The sequence below is a fragment of the Meriones unguiculatus genome, chromosome 10 (assembly GCF_030254825.1).
Source record: "Meriones unguiculatus strain TT.TT164.6M chromosome 10, Bangor_MerUng_6.1, whole genome shotgun sequence".
NCBI classification, from domain to species: domain Eukaryota; kingdom Metazoa; phylum Chordata; class Mammalia; order Rodentia; family Muridae; genus Meriones; species Meriones unguiculatus.
Genome location: NC_083358.1, coordinates 16,456,774 through 16,470,494, shown reverse-complemented (window position 1 = coordinate 16,470,494; position 13,721 = coordinate 16,456,774). Strand labels below are relative to the sequence as shown.

Genomic DNA, 13,721 nt, shown 5'->3' with positions numbered 1-13,721 from the left:
GTCCTCTTGCCTCCACCTCTCAAGTGCCAGGATGGCAGGCTTGTGCTGTCACACCTGGCTTCTAGTCCTCAAAATCATGTCATGTGCTGCAAGCACAGAAAGTACTTTGGATGTGAGGTCCTTGGTGCTCTCTGTTCTTTGAACGCTTTCTTCCTTTCACGTAGAAAGAATGGTAAGGAGACGGAGCAGCTGTGCCTTCCCAGTTGCCTCCTCAGGTTCTTCTTTAACATCTTCCACCCACGTGGTCTCCCACCCACGAAGTCATGTCATGACTCTGTCATCAAAGACTGGGGACTCTAAAGTAAAATCAGAAGTTCCCTGGCTGCTACTTCATTCCTGTGCACCTCTGAGAGTCACGGGTGATTCCTGTCTGAGGCAGAGGCTAGGGACCCATGGTGGTCCTTGTCACATAGACCCCAATGTACTGACCACACAACAGGGCTCTTACCTTCCCGTCTTTCCAAGCCACAGGAAGGCAAGATACATAGCGAACTCAAAACCCCCAGGCCTCGGCTGGCTTTGAACAGCAGCTAGCCACAGTATTTAAACACAGCTCTGTTTTTCCTCTTCTCGGGGTGCCGGGGAGGTGGCTTAGTAGTTAAGAGCACACACTGCCCTTGCACAAAACTCACATTTGGTTCCTAGCACCCAGGTGAGGCAAGAATGCCTTTGACCTTTATTGACACCTGAACCCACAGACAGATCACACACACACACACACACACACACACCACACACATACACACACACACGCCAAAAAGTATAAACGTAAATGAAAAATTTTTAAAGAAACAGGGTTGGTTCCACAACTTAGCTACTGTAAATAGAGCTGCAGTTAACATTGATGTGCTAGTACCTGTGTGACAGGTTGGCATGGAATCTTTTCGGTAAATACTCGGGAGTAGTATAGCTAGATCACATGGTACATCTATTTGGTTTTTTTTTTTTTTTTTTTTTTTTTGAGGAAACTCGATTCTGATCTCCATGTTATATGAAACACCCCCTCCTCTTCCTAGTCTTCTGCCCCCTTTTCAGCTCATTGTCCCCCCAACCCCCGGTAGCTCACTGGTAGCTCACCACTCCCCACCACCACTGCCGGATCCTTTTACACCTGGAAACCTTGGACCCTTGGTCTGAGACCCACTAGTAATTTTCCTCCCTTTGTCAATCAGCAAATATTTGACGATGTGCTCACAAGCTCAGCCTTCCGGCTTTGCATATTTGGTTGCTTGCTTCTCTGCTCAAACGTTTCTTTTTCAAGCAAAATGGTCGAAACATAAAGGGCTCTGAGAGGGGCCAGGAGGACATTTCTCAGTGGGAGAGTTTTGTCTTTCCTGGTGGAGGTGCCAGGGGCTCCCTCCAAGCCGTGGCAAGCCCTCCCATCTTCTGACTAACAGAGACAGAGAGGGGAGGTTCCCACCGATAGATACCCAGCGCCTGGCCCTGACAATCCATCTCCCTTTTTGTTTGAACTGCGCAAGTCCCGGACTTCTTGTATACTTTTGAGATGTCTGAAACAGGCTTTGCGGCGCAGTTACCTGCATTTTCACATTTGCAGTGGGTTTGTGCAATACCTATTTTAGTAGCTCTTTCTCCTGTTGTGGAAGGTGGGTCAATCAATATTCATTTAACCCCGGCTTAGCTCACCCGTAAGCACTAAGAACATAAATATAAAAAGAGAAAAGCGAAAGGACAAGTTCAAGGGGCTGTAGGGATGGCTAGCGGTTAAGAGCACATTTTGGTCTTCCAAGAGGACCCAGGTTTGGTTCCCACCATCCATGCTGAGTAGCCCACAACTGCCTGTAACTTCAGCCACAGAGGAGCTGACACCCTTCTGGCCTACCCAGGCACCTCCACACACACGCTATAAACATAAATTAAATTAAAAAATACATTTTAAAGATAGAGTCCAATTCATCTAGAGGCTTTGCTTGTATTTTAAGGGGTAACAGAATATTGTTAGGTTCTGTGACTCCATTTGTCTCTTGGATCCCTGAGGGTCCTTGTTCTACTCATAGCATCTGAACACATAAGAAAAGATTTGCTGCCTTTCCCAGACCCATTAATACCCTCGACCCCATGGTGCTAGGAATCTAGGCCAGGGCCCTCGGCTATACAAGTGCTTGACCACTGAGCTATGGTCTCAAACCTCCCTCCCCCACCCTTAGGCAGGTTCTTTCTAAGTTACCCATGGTAGCCTTGAACTCATGGTGTAATCCAGGTGGATCTTGAACCCCCAATTCTCCTATCTCAGCTTCTCAAGTGGCTCGGATTACAGTCCCATGTCACCAGTCTGTCACCAGGCTTCACACCAAACTCTGTGTGGGTGTAGATGCATATGCGTGTATCTGCATGTCCAGTGTGTACTGGCGCGTGGGGGGGTACACGCACATATATACATCGGAGTCCAGAGGAGAGGCTGATAACGGGTGTCTTTTCCCAACACCCTTCACCTTGTGTGTTGAAGCAGGCTCTCTCACTTGAACTCAGAGCTTGTCATTTTGGCTAGCATCTTCACCTCCCATGTGTTTGGATTACAGGGAGGGTGCATGCCTGGCATTTGCGTGGGTACTGAGGCTCCAAAGTCTGCTGTCTTTCACACATTCCTCATGCAGGCATGGCAAACACTTTACCTACATCTCCCCAATACCTCACATTAGACTCTTGATGGGACAAATGACAACATGACACTCCTCTAACACTTCAGGACCAGGTGCATGCCTGCCCATTGGAATGTTGTGAATTACTGCCAGGTAAAGGGGTGGACTCAGAAGCTGGGTGTGGTTGTGCATGCCTTTAACCCAACCAGAGGCAAGCAGATCTCTGTGAGTTCCGGACCAGCCTGGTCTACAAATGAAGTCCAAGACAGCCAAGGCTATTACACAGGGAAACCCTGCCTCAAGAAAAAAAACAAAAAACAAAAAACAAAAAACATAATAATAATAACAATAATAATAACCCCCCAAAGAAAGGGTAGACTCAGCCTCTGAACCCCAACTCTTTATTCCTTCTAAGAGAAAATTTGGGTACATATAGTGGGTGGTGACAAGGGCTGTCTCTGAGACAGGCACCAAAGCTCAGCCTTAGTATGTTCTAGGAGTCAGTTTGGCTCAGCTGTTTGGGTGGCAAGCCTATGAGCAGTAACCTTTTTAATAAACAGTAGGATAGAATATAAAACTACAGGCCAAATGGCTCATTTGCAAAAAAGAAATACAGCTTAAAGCAGTCCCAATCTTCGCCGTTTTGTTTAAAAGCATACAGAGCAAACAAAACTGTCATCTGGAGATCCCATGGTGAGCATATTCCCTTCAAAGCATAGCAGCTCAGTTCCGCTCGTGCTGGCTGTGTGGCACGTGGCGTGTGTCATCTACCCATCCATCTACATCTACACGGTACAGCGAGCATGGCGGTAAACAGTTATAACCTTGGCGCTCAGAAGGCAGAGGTAGGAAGATCAAAAATTCAAATCTAGCCTGGAGACTGCACAGTGAGATTCTGCTTCACAAATAAAAACAAGGTGCTGGAGAGATGGCTCCTGTTGCTCTCGCAAAGGACCTGGGTTCCGTCCCCCAGAAGCACCAGTGGGTTCCAGGAGATCTGACTCCCGTCTTCTGATCTTTTTGGGTGCTGCACGCACGGGTGCTCATATATGCGCACACGCAGAACATTTACACACATGTAAAAAGAGGTTTAGAAAAAGACATGATGCATAGATACACAAATACTAAAACACATAAAAACTAAAACACATGTGGCAACTGTTTCTCCTCTGTTCTGTTACCTAGAAGTCCCCATCCCCCACTGTCTCTCCCCAAGGGGACCACAATGTTGCTTCCTGTATCTCTCCAACTTATGTATTTGTATGTGAATATACATGAATATCTCTGTGTGTGCTGAAAACCATTCTTTAACTGAGAAAAAAGGATATATATTTTTTTCAAGACAGGGTTTCTCTGTGTAGCCCTGGCTGTCCTGGACTCATTTTGTAGACCAGACTGGACTCAAACTCAAAGAGATTCACCTGCCTCTGCCTCCCAGAGTGCTGAGATTACAGGCACGTGCCACCATGCCCAGCTTATTCCTAACCTCTTAACTCATCTATCATGTCTTCACTTAGACTCTTTGCACTTCTGCTGGCCACCTGTCTCTTAGTCACTTTTAATTTCTTTCATGACAGACAATCATTCACATAGCAAATATTTATCTATAGTGCACTACCACTGTTAAGCCTGTAATCCCAGCACTTGGGAAGTCGAGGCAGGAAGATCAGAAGTTCAAGTCATCCTTGTTTCATCTTTTTCTTCTGGGATCCCCTTCTGGAGTGCTTGGGATTGAACCCAGAGCGTTGCATACACAATGCTAGGCAAACACTTTAGCACCGATCTAGATCCCTAGGCCAGATATACAGTATTGTAGCAAACTTTATGTAACAGAAAACTGGTCTTCACAATGTGTGATTCAATGGCTATTTTTAGTATATTTGTAAGCATATGCAACTCTAATTTTAAAATATTTTCATCACTTGAAAAAGAAACCCATTTTAGTTACTCTTCATCATTCCTTTCAGGCCCAAGTGACCCTAATTTCTCTATCTTAATGAATTAGTCCACTCTAGACATTTCATGTAAGTAGAATAATACAAGCAGGCAAAAATGCAGTTTAAATTAACAATTTCTTCTATGTACTATTGTGTTTTCAAGGTTTATTCACATTGTAGTATCTATCAGCAGTTTATTCCTTTTTGTGGATGAATATTAATTCTTTGATTAGATTCTTGTTTTTGTTTGAGACAGGGTTTTGCTGTGTAGCCCTGAAACTGTCCTGAAACTCTGTTCTGTAGACCAGGCTGGCCTTGAACTTACAGATATCCGTCTGCTTCTGCTTCCTGAGTGCTGGGATTACTGCCCAGCTCATTGTATGGATACTATTATTGCTTTACTCCATTGATGACTATGTAGGTTGTTTCCATTTCTTGGTTATCTCAAATAATGCTCCAGCCTGGTATGGTGGTGCAAGCCTATAGTCCTAGCACATGGGAAGTAGAGGCATGAGGATCAGAAATTCATTCTAGGTCATGCATGTCTATACAGGGAATAAAGGGCTTAACCAGGGCCATGTAAGACCTGATCTCCAAAAAACAAAAACAGGTCTGGAGAGATAACTTACGGAGCACTTGCTCTACCTAGTGGGATCCCCAGCACACACCTAAAGAGCCAGTCACAACTGCATGTTTCTGTAATTCCAGTGCTGGGGAGGTCAGAGTAGGGGGATCTTTTGGGCTTACTGGCTAATGAGCGTCAGGATCAGTGAAGAGTCTATCTCAGATTGGGCAGTGGTGACACAGACCTTTAACCTCAGCACTCAGGGATGCAGAAGCAGGAGGATCTCTGTGAATTCGAGGCCAGCCTGGTCTACATAATGAGTTCCAGGACAACCAAGGCTATACAGGGAAACCCTGTCTTGAAAAACAAAACCAAACACAAACAAACAACAAAAATCCAAACCAAACCCAAAATAAGAAACATGGCAGAGAAGTGAATGTGGAAGACACCCTATATCCACTTCTAGTTTCCACATGCTTGTGTATCCCCACCCAGGACCAGGTACATACGCACATGCGCACGTGCACACACACCCCAAGTAATGAGGCTCTGCACACTGCTCTATAAGTTCTTTTGTGGATGCTTGTTTCAGTTTCTTAGAAATAAACATACCTAAAAGCCAGGCATGGTGTCTCATGCCTTTAATCCTAGCACTCAGGAAGCAGAGGCAGGTGGATCTCTGAGTTTGAGATCAGCCTGGTCTACAGATTAAGTTCCAGACCAACCAGGGCTATATAGAGAAACCTTGTCTCAAGAAAACAAAAGACAAAACAAAAAAATAACAACAAAAAACTAAGAATGGCATGGCTGGGTCATATTATGTTTAATCTTCATTTAATTTTTTTTTCTTTTTTTTTTTGAGACAGAGTCTCTCTGTAGACCTGGCTGTCCTGGAACACACTATGTAGCCCAGGCTGGCCTTAATTTTACATACGGCCTCCTGCCTCTGTCTCCAAGCACCGGGATAAAGAGTGTGTGCCCACCACAGCCAGCTTGTTTAATCTTTCTGAGGATCTGCCAGGCGATTTTCCAAAGCAATCCACCATTTAATTTTGCCAGCCGGAAGGTATGAGGCTCCGATCTTTCTGTTTCTCAATAGCTCCTACCATCTTTCTCTGATTACAGACATTCAAGTGGGTGCAAAATGGTTGTTCTGAAGTTTTTGAAGTTCGCTGTCTCCTAGAATCTGTAAGAATGTCTGGACGTCTCAGATACTAAATATTTTATTAGGGGGTGGAGCATACCTCACTGGTGGAGCACATGCACAGTGTGCCTGAAGCCTTAGCTTCCATCTGCAGCATATGAGCGGGAGGATAACTATGTATCTACGCAAACACACACAGACACATGCACACACGAGTGCACACATATATGTGTAATGAATGAATAAAGTCAAGTTGTTTTGTTAACATGGTCATCATGTATTTAACTTCAAAAATAGATGTGTCAAGAATCTAGTTTTTTTTTTTCTGTACAGTACCGAACCACCCCTTTTCTGATACCATAGTCTCTCTTCTGAGAAGAAAATGTTTCCCTTTTCATAGATTTTTTTGCAAGAGCAGTGCACTTTCTACTGAGCCATCCCTGCAACCTCTGGAAGTTTCTTTAATTTCTTCAGATCACTCATTCCAGTTTTAGAAGTGCACACATTCCTGATTTAGACACCTAATATCCTGGATATCATCTCAATGTGTGTGTTTTATATTTATCTTTATAAAATTTTAGGCTTACTTATGCCTTGCCTGCATGCACATACAGTATCTTGGAGCTGGTGCTACAGATGGTTGTGAACCACCACATAGGTGCTGGGAACGAACCTGGGGCTTCTAAAGGAACAGTGCTCTTAGCCCCTGAGATGGGGTTAAGATACCAGTGTGAATCTCCAAACACACACACACACACACACACACACACACACACACACACTTGGTTTTTCTGAAACAGTTTCTCTGTGTAGCCCTGGCTATACTGGAATTTGCTTTGTAATCTAGGCTGGCACTGAATTCAGAGATCTCCTTGCCTCTGCCTCCTGAGTGCTGGGATTTAAATCTCCCAGAGCCACGGTATTTCTTGCATTTTTATTTTGTATAAAGCTGTCAACTTCTTGTTCAGTGCTTTTTGCTCACTCCAGGTACTCTCTGCTTGCAAACAGCCATCTTCTTGTGGCCTTCCAGGCTAGCCACACTGGAAGAGACAGGGCTATTAGCCCCCCCCCTTTTTTTTTTTATCTCTCTCCAACCCCACACTCCACTCTCCACACTCTTGAGTGACAAAATCAGGCCAGTGCCTGGGAGATGCTCATATCCAGCGCTGAGCACTTGAAAGATTATTTGTTCAATGAATAAGCGAAGGTAGCTATATGAGAATGATGGGGACTGAACTGGAAAGGCGATTCTCTATTGCAAAATGCAATTTGGTCAACAAATATTTATTGAGTACTCACTGTGTCCTTGCCTTGTGGCTCAGTGTCAAAACACATGGTAAACAAAACGGCCTTGGGCAAGGAGTTTCTAAAACCACTTCTTAGCTGCATGGTTCTATTTCCATGCTTTTTATTCACCTATTGATTTTGAGGGTTATATTTTAGCCTAAGGAATAGACTCGTTTGCTTAGACCCAAATTGTTGGTTCTGATCTAACGTCAGCAAAAGCCCTTGTGCACCGTCTAGGGCACTTGTGTCTCCTCAAAGCCAACCCCAAAATGTTAAGACTCTTTATGTTTGTGTCCAAACTCCCCTCTCCCCCGCCCCCATGCAAAACTTCTTTATGTTGGTTGGGGTCCTTGGATGGGGAACCTCCAAACAAACGGCCGGCACATCCACCAGAGGGTGCTGTGAGGGCAGGTTAGTGGCGAGAGGGGAGCTCGCCCAGGGACCCCCAAACCCAGGTGCGCTGCTTCACCAGTTGGTTTTCTTTCCTCCCGGTGTTTCCTTCCCACACGCTGGAACCGTCGCCGCCCCTCCCCCCACGCAGGGTCTCTTCTGGACTATTGCGACTCGACTTTCGCGGAGACTCCAGCCGCGCGCGGCCCCGGAAGCAGTCCGGCCTCCGCCGCAGACGCCCCGCGGCTGGAGCCGGCCGGTCCCCGGGACGGCCCCCCGGGCGCAGGCGGCGGGTGGGCGGGGACCGCCGAGGGCCGCAGCGGCCCGCCCCGCCGCAGGGGCCGCGAAGGGGTTAACCCGGCAGGGGGGGAGGGGGGGGCGCGGGCCGCGCGTGCGCTCTGCCGCCCTCCATTGTCTCCACGGCGGCGAGGAGCGCCGGCGAGCGCAGCCCGGGACCGAGCGGGGCGACGCGGCTGGCTGGCGGGGCCGGCGGCGGCTGGAGCCGGAGCGCGACGCCAGGCGACCGCGGCTTCCAGAGCTCCGCCCGGCCGCCCCACCGCCGCTAGCCCTCCCGAGGCCTGCGGGAGCCCGGGCCGCCGGCCCCGCTCGTCGAGTCCTGAGACGGGGGACGCGCGCGGCGCCCCGAGCCCCCGCTGCTTCCTGCCGCGGGCGGGCGGGCGGGCGGGCGGCCTCCTCCGGCGCCTCCCTCCCTTCGCTGCGGCTCCTCAGGCTCCGGAGCCCGGGGGCGGCCTGTGGCGCGCGGCGCCCGCTCCGGACCGCGCGTCTCCGGACCTTCAGGAGAACATGGATTCGGCTTGGACTGTTTGAAATTCTTAGTTTGGGGTCCCCGCTCGCTCGCTTTTTCCGCCCCGCGGATTTTTTTTCTCTTCTCTCTCTCATTTTCTCTCCTCGGGGCTCTTTTGTGACCACCCCCCCACCCCACCCCGCGCCTTTATGTCCGCCCAGCCCTCCACCCGCTTCTGAGTGGTGGGGGAGGGTCTCGGCCTCCTGGTTCCCGCCCCACCGGGGCCCGGGCGAACATGGGGGGCAAGCAGAGCACGGCGGCCCGCTCTCGGGGCCCCTTCCCGGGGGTCTCCACCGATGACAGCGCCGTGCCGCCGCCGGGAGGGGCGCCCCACTTTGGGCACTACCGGACGGGCGGCGGGGCGATGGGGCTGCGCAGCCGCTCGGTCAGCTCGGTGGCGGGCATGGGCATGGACCCCAGCACGGCCGGAGGGGTGCCCTTTGGCCTCTACACCCCCGCCTCCCGCGGGACCGGCGACTCAGAGAGGGCGCCGGGTGGCGGAGGGTCCACGTCGGACTCCACCTATGCTCACGGCAATGGTTACCAGGAGACCGGCGGTCACCATAGAGACGGGATGCTGTACCTGGGCTCCCGAGCCTCGCTGGCGGATGCTCTACCTCTGCACATCGCACCCAGGTGGTTCAGCTCGCATAGTGGTGAGTCCGGGGGTGACAGAGGCCTCTTCGGTGAAGGGTGGAGTGCAGGGGAGGGCGCGCCGGGGCTCTCCAGACCTCTTAGTGGGCTAAGGTATGGGAAGGAAGCTCACTCCTGGTTCCCTCCATGCCAGAGATGAATAGGATCCAGTGAGCTAACTCCTGCCTAGGGAAAAGCTGTCCACCGTGCTGCGGAGCCGGGTGTTGTAGGACTGCAGGCATGTGTTCACTTGTGGATGGCAGAGTGGAACCTGCCCACCCAAGTCGGGTTTACTGGCATCGTGATCCTCGGAAAAGAGGTCCTCTTGTTTGGCCTACAGTTTGGACCCCTCATCTCTGCCACTGAAACATGGTGCCTACCTATCTGGTTAGGGAGATAGTGTCTCCTAAGCAAAGAGTGAGAGAAGAAATAAAACTAGGGGCGAGGGGCTCTTGGGTTAGGGTTCTTAGCCTTGCTAGGAAAGGGAGGTGGCTAGTTTTTCCACCCAGCTGGGTAGCTGTATAAATTGCTTAAAATGGAGCAGGAGGCTGGCTCAGGCAGGTGTGGTCTGCTATATGGAAAGCCTCCTTCCTTGGATTTTGCAGGACCAGGGTTCTGGGCTGTCATGCTGCATGCAGTAGGCTTGGCTCCGTGACTCTCACATCCCTCCATCTTCTTTCTCCTCCTGCTCCATGCTCAGTGCTTGCTCTTCCCGTGATTCTGCATCTTTTTTTTTTTTTTTAAAAACAGGGCACCGACAAGGTGGGGTATTCTTGCCCGGCCGTCGGCACATGACTGGGGAAGAGGAAGTCTGAAAGAATCTAGATGAACTCCTTCTGTGCACTTCTGGTGACAGGCCAGGAAAAGGCTGCAGGGGGATTTCCCAGGCTCCGGCTGGTAGGGCAGAGAAGGCCTGGCAGGCACTGCTGGAGGAAAACAGGTCTGTCTGCTTGGCTGTCCCGAGAAGCCAGGGCAGGCTTCTAGACAACTGGTCAGAAGGGGTGTGGGTCAGCTGTTGGCTGTTAGCGGTTGCGGTGAAGCAGAGTTGGGAAATTTTAGATACCGTGCAGGAGAGCGTGTTCTCCTGTCCTTAGGGTACACTGTGGAAGGCTTACCTGTGGGGTTACTCTTGTAACATACAGCAGGGTAGTTTATTTTTTGGCTCTCTCTCTCTCTCTTCTGGTCAATTCCATAATTTTAAATTTGTGAAGTAACTTTGGTGGGGTATAGTGGCTAATCTAGAGCCTTTATGACTTTAGTTAAGCCGTTGGAAATGGGATACAAGGCATGTCTGCCTTTGGTACCCTTTAGGCATCTGTTCTGCTTTAGGCATCTTGGAATAAATAGTCTTCCCTAAGTAGTTGAGTCCAGGAGTAGTCAGCCGCATTTGTGAAGCCACTGTGATCACATTTGTAAATGAACTGTCCTTGGTATGCTTTTAAAGCTGAAAACGGTGTGAATCGGTTCTCTGTAGCAAACAACTGTACTTCTATAGACGCTCATATGGGGGTACGAAAAAAAAACACTTCTTTAATTTTGCTCCACTGCCAGGTTTCATGATAGAGTTATGAGCTCACAACTGAAGTCCAAAATTTCACATTCTTGAGCTGTGAAGCCTTAGTGCTCCCCACCACCACACCTCCATCCAGTCATGGGAGTAGGGAGCACCAGTGAACAACGGGAATGCAAAAAAAGTTGGACATATTAATCTTTAGTGCCTCTAAAGTGTATGTGGCCAGCAGGCTCTTATTAACATTATAGGTAATATTTTTATTTATTTATTTATTTATTTATTTATTTATTTTTAGTGTATAGGACCATCTTGTCCTTTTGCAAGACTTTGAGCCTGTTGAATGCCAATAGCCTCCTGCAGTCCACCTCAGATTGCCTCCAGGAATTCCCAAATGCCTTTTGCTGGGGTGGGTGTGCCAGCCTGCCTGAGAACCAGTTTTAAGGGATTTGTTCTTTAATACAGATAGAGTAATTAGCTTTTCCTGTGCTGTTCACTTGAGGTGAGTATTCATGTGCAGCACTGGTTCTGTTTCTTAGAACAGGCCTTGGGATTTTCAGGGGCATCCTTTTCTCTCCTTCATGGCTGCAAGAAAAGAAGGGGTTTCCACCCTGAAGTCTGAGTTAGGCCTGAGCAGCTTTCACAATGGTAAGATTCGGGCCACGGGGCTTTCTTGCTTGACAGACCAGTAGCCTGGAAACTGATACAGTGTTATAACTTGTGTTTTCAAGGTGCTTTGGGGAATCATCGTAGCGCAGAAAGCTGACATTAGTGAAATAAGTCAAAGCAAAGCAGTGCTTATGCCGTGTTTGAAAGTAGAATACAGAGAAATTCTAATCTCAGGTCCTCTTCTGAGTAGCTTTGACCTTGGACAAGACACAGCACCTTTCTCTAGGCTCATCTTTGTTATTTTAAAAATAGACGTGGTAATCCTCAGTGGTGGCAGCTTGTAATGGTTGTTTTCCACACCCTGTGAGAGGATATACTGCAATCGCGCTTGTCTTCCGTGTCCCTGTGCCTTCCTCATGCTGTGACCCTTGCACAGTGTGAGTTCCTTATGACAGAAATGCGTGTTCTTCCATTCTTCAAGTAGATAGCTCCTTTGGACCCCTCAGGGCTCAACAGAAAATTATCCTTAGTTGGCACTCTTAACATCTGGCCCTTCCTGTGATTGTTTTTAATCAATTGTGGTAGTCTTAATTTTTAAAGCACATTTTGTAAGCATTTATTTGTCTGCTTACTTATCTTTCTAGTTTGACTGAGTTCTCAGGTCTGTGAGCCCAGAACTATCTCTTGATTGTTGCTGTAACTCTTACACTATGCCTGACACAAGTATTTGCTGAATGAAAGAATTTGAATGGGCTTATGTCCACGATCTCTCATTCATCACTGTAACGCTACTCCCAATTTACAGGGGAGGTTAGAAACCCAGGCAGCTGACTGGTAGGTAGCAGAGGTGGACTGGAGTGCTGGCCTGGCACTGCCAGAACCCTAGCTCTTTGCTACTTAACTTGGTTTGTTGGTTTTGAGACAGTCTTAATATGTGACCCCAACCGACCTCAAACTTACATAATACAGGTTGGTTTCAAACTCTTAATCCTTTTGCCTTCACCATCTGAATCATTTCAGTTACAAGTATATGTTGCTTATGTCCAGGTCTTAGACATCACTCTGGCCCCTCTTGTCTGTAACTTAAGGAAATAGTACCCTGAAAACTCACTAGCCAGTAAGACTGACTAGGCTCATGATGAAGTGCCTAGCTTGTAACCTTGAGCAGACAATCATGAAGTCCCAGGTTTGTTATATCTTCATCTGTAGATGTCTGTCCTCAGAGTCCTGCAGTGTCATTGTGGGGGTCTTGTGTGACAGTATACGCAAAAACAAAAGGCAACAGAAATCTAGTAGTGGCCTCGTGGGGACAGTGCTATTGACCTGTGTCTTCTCTGTCTCCTTAGAACTTTAGAGGCAGAGAAGTCTGCAGGTATGGGAACTTAGGCCCCAGACGAAGGGTGTGCTGTTCAGCGTCTGCCCTCCATCCAATCCCTCTCGTGAGTGCCAGAGGAGAACTTTGAGAAGCACTTATAGCTCCCTCCTTTCACTGTTCATCTGCTGGGTTTGTTCTGAGGGGATTCTGTAGCTGCTGGTTTTCTGATGCTATGCTATAGGCCTGGTCATTATTTGTATAAGTCCTGTTAACCTTTTAAATAGTTTCCAAATGTGGAAAGAAAGCATGAAGTATCCACCATGTTAGATGGTGTTGCTGTTTTTTGAGATCTACTGTAAAATGTCTGGTTATTGGGTTTGGTTTGGTGTGGCTTCTTAGTCATATATGTGCATACATGTGTATATTCAAAAAACTCCAAATTTGTTGAGTTTTAACCAAGCCATCAGTTGACTGGGGCTTTGATGCGGTGACTTTGATAAGTGTCTGAATATGCTAGCAGGGTTTCTTCGGGGTTCTGTTTTGCCATTAACTAGGATTTCAAAAGGTTTAACTTCCTAGTCTTAAATAATGAGGGACAGTTGCGAACTCTATTAGAGTGGATCAGAAAGCCTCTTTGTGTCTCACTGTAGGTATGCTAGAAGTAATGGGCCTTTTCAAGCTTTCTGAAGAAGGAAAAGCATTTTGTGGTCTCTAAAGAGCTAGCTCTATCCCCTGCCTACCTTTGCAAATAAGTTCTAGCCTTAATGAAGACTTTGTTTTTAATGCAGGATTTTTAGCTTTCTATTACCAGCAGGGGCTTATTTTCCATGCTTTGCTTCAGGCAAAGATAATATCCTAAGAGTTATGGTTAACTCTTCCTCCTGAGATCTGAAAGGCATTGCAAGCATCAGTGGCTAAATTGTTAA

The 13,721-nt window shown here is 47.9% G+C and overlaps 1 protein-coding gene across 3 annotated transcripts in view; it reads left to right on the top strand.

The window, feature by feature from the left end:
• Window positions 1-8,963: 8,963 nt before the first annotated feature.
• Window positions 8,964-13,721, top strand: part of Znrf1 (zinc and ring finger 1) — a 98,519-nt gene continuing 93,761 nt past the window's right edge. For all 3 annotated transcript variants that reach the window (XM_021632516.2, XM_021632515.2, XM_060391949.1), the window contains exon 1: window positions 8,964-9,384. In XM_021632516.2, coding sequence (XP_021488191.1) covers window positions 8,964-9,384 — 421 coding nt within the window. The remainder of the gene's footprint in view (window positions 9,385-13,721) is intronic.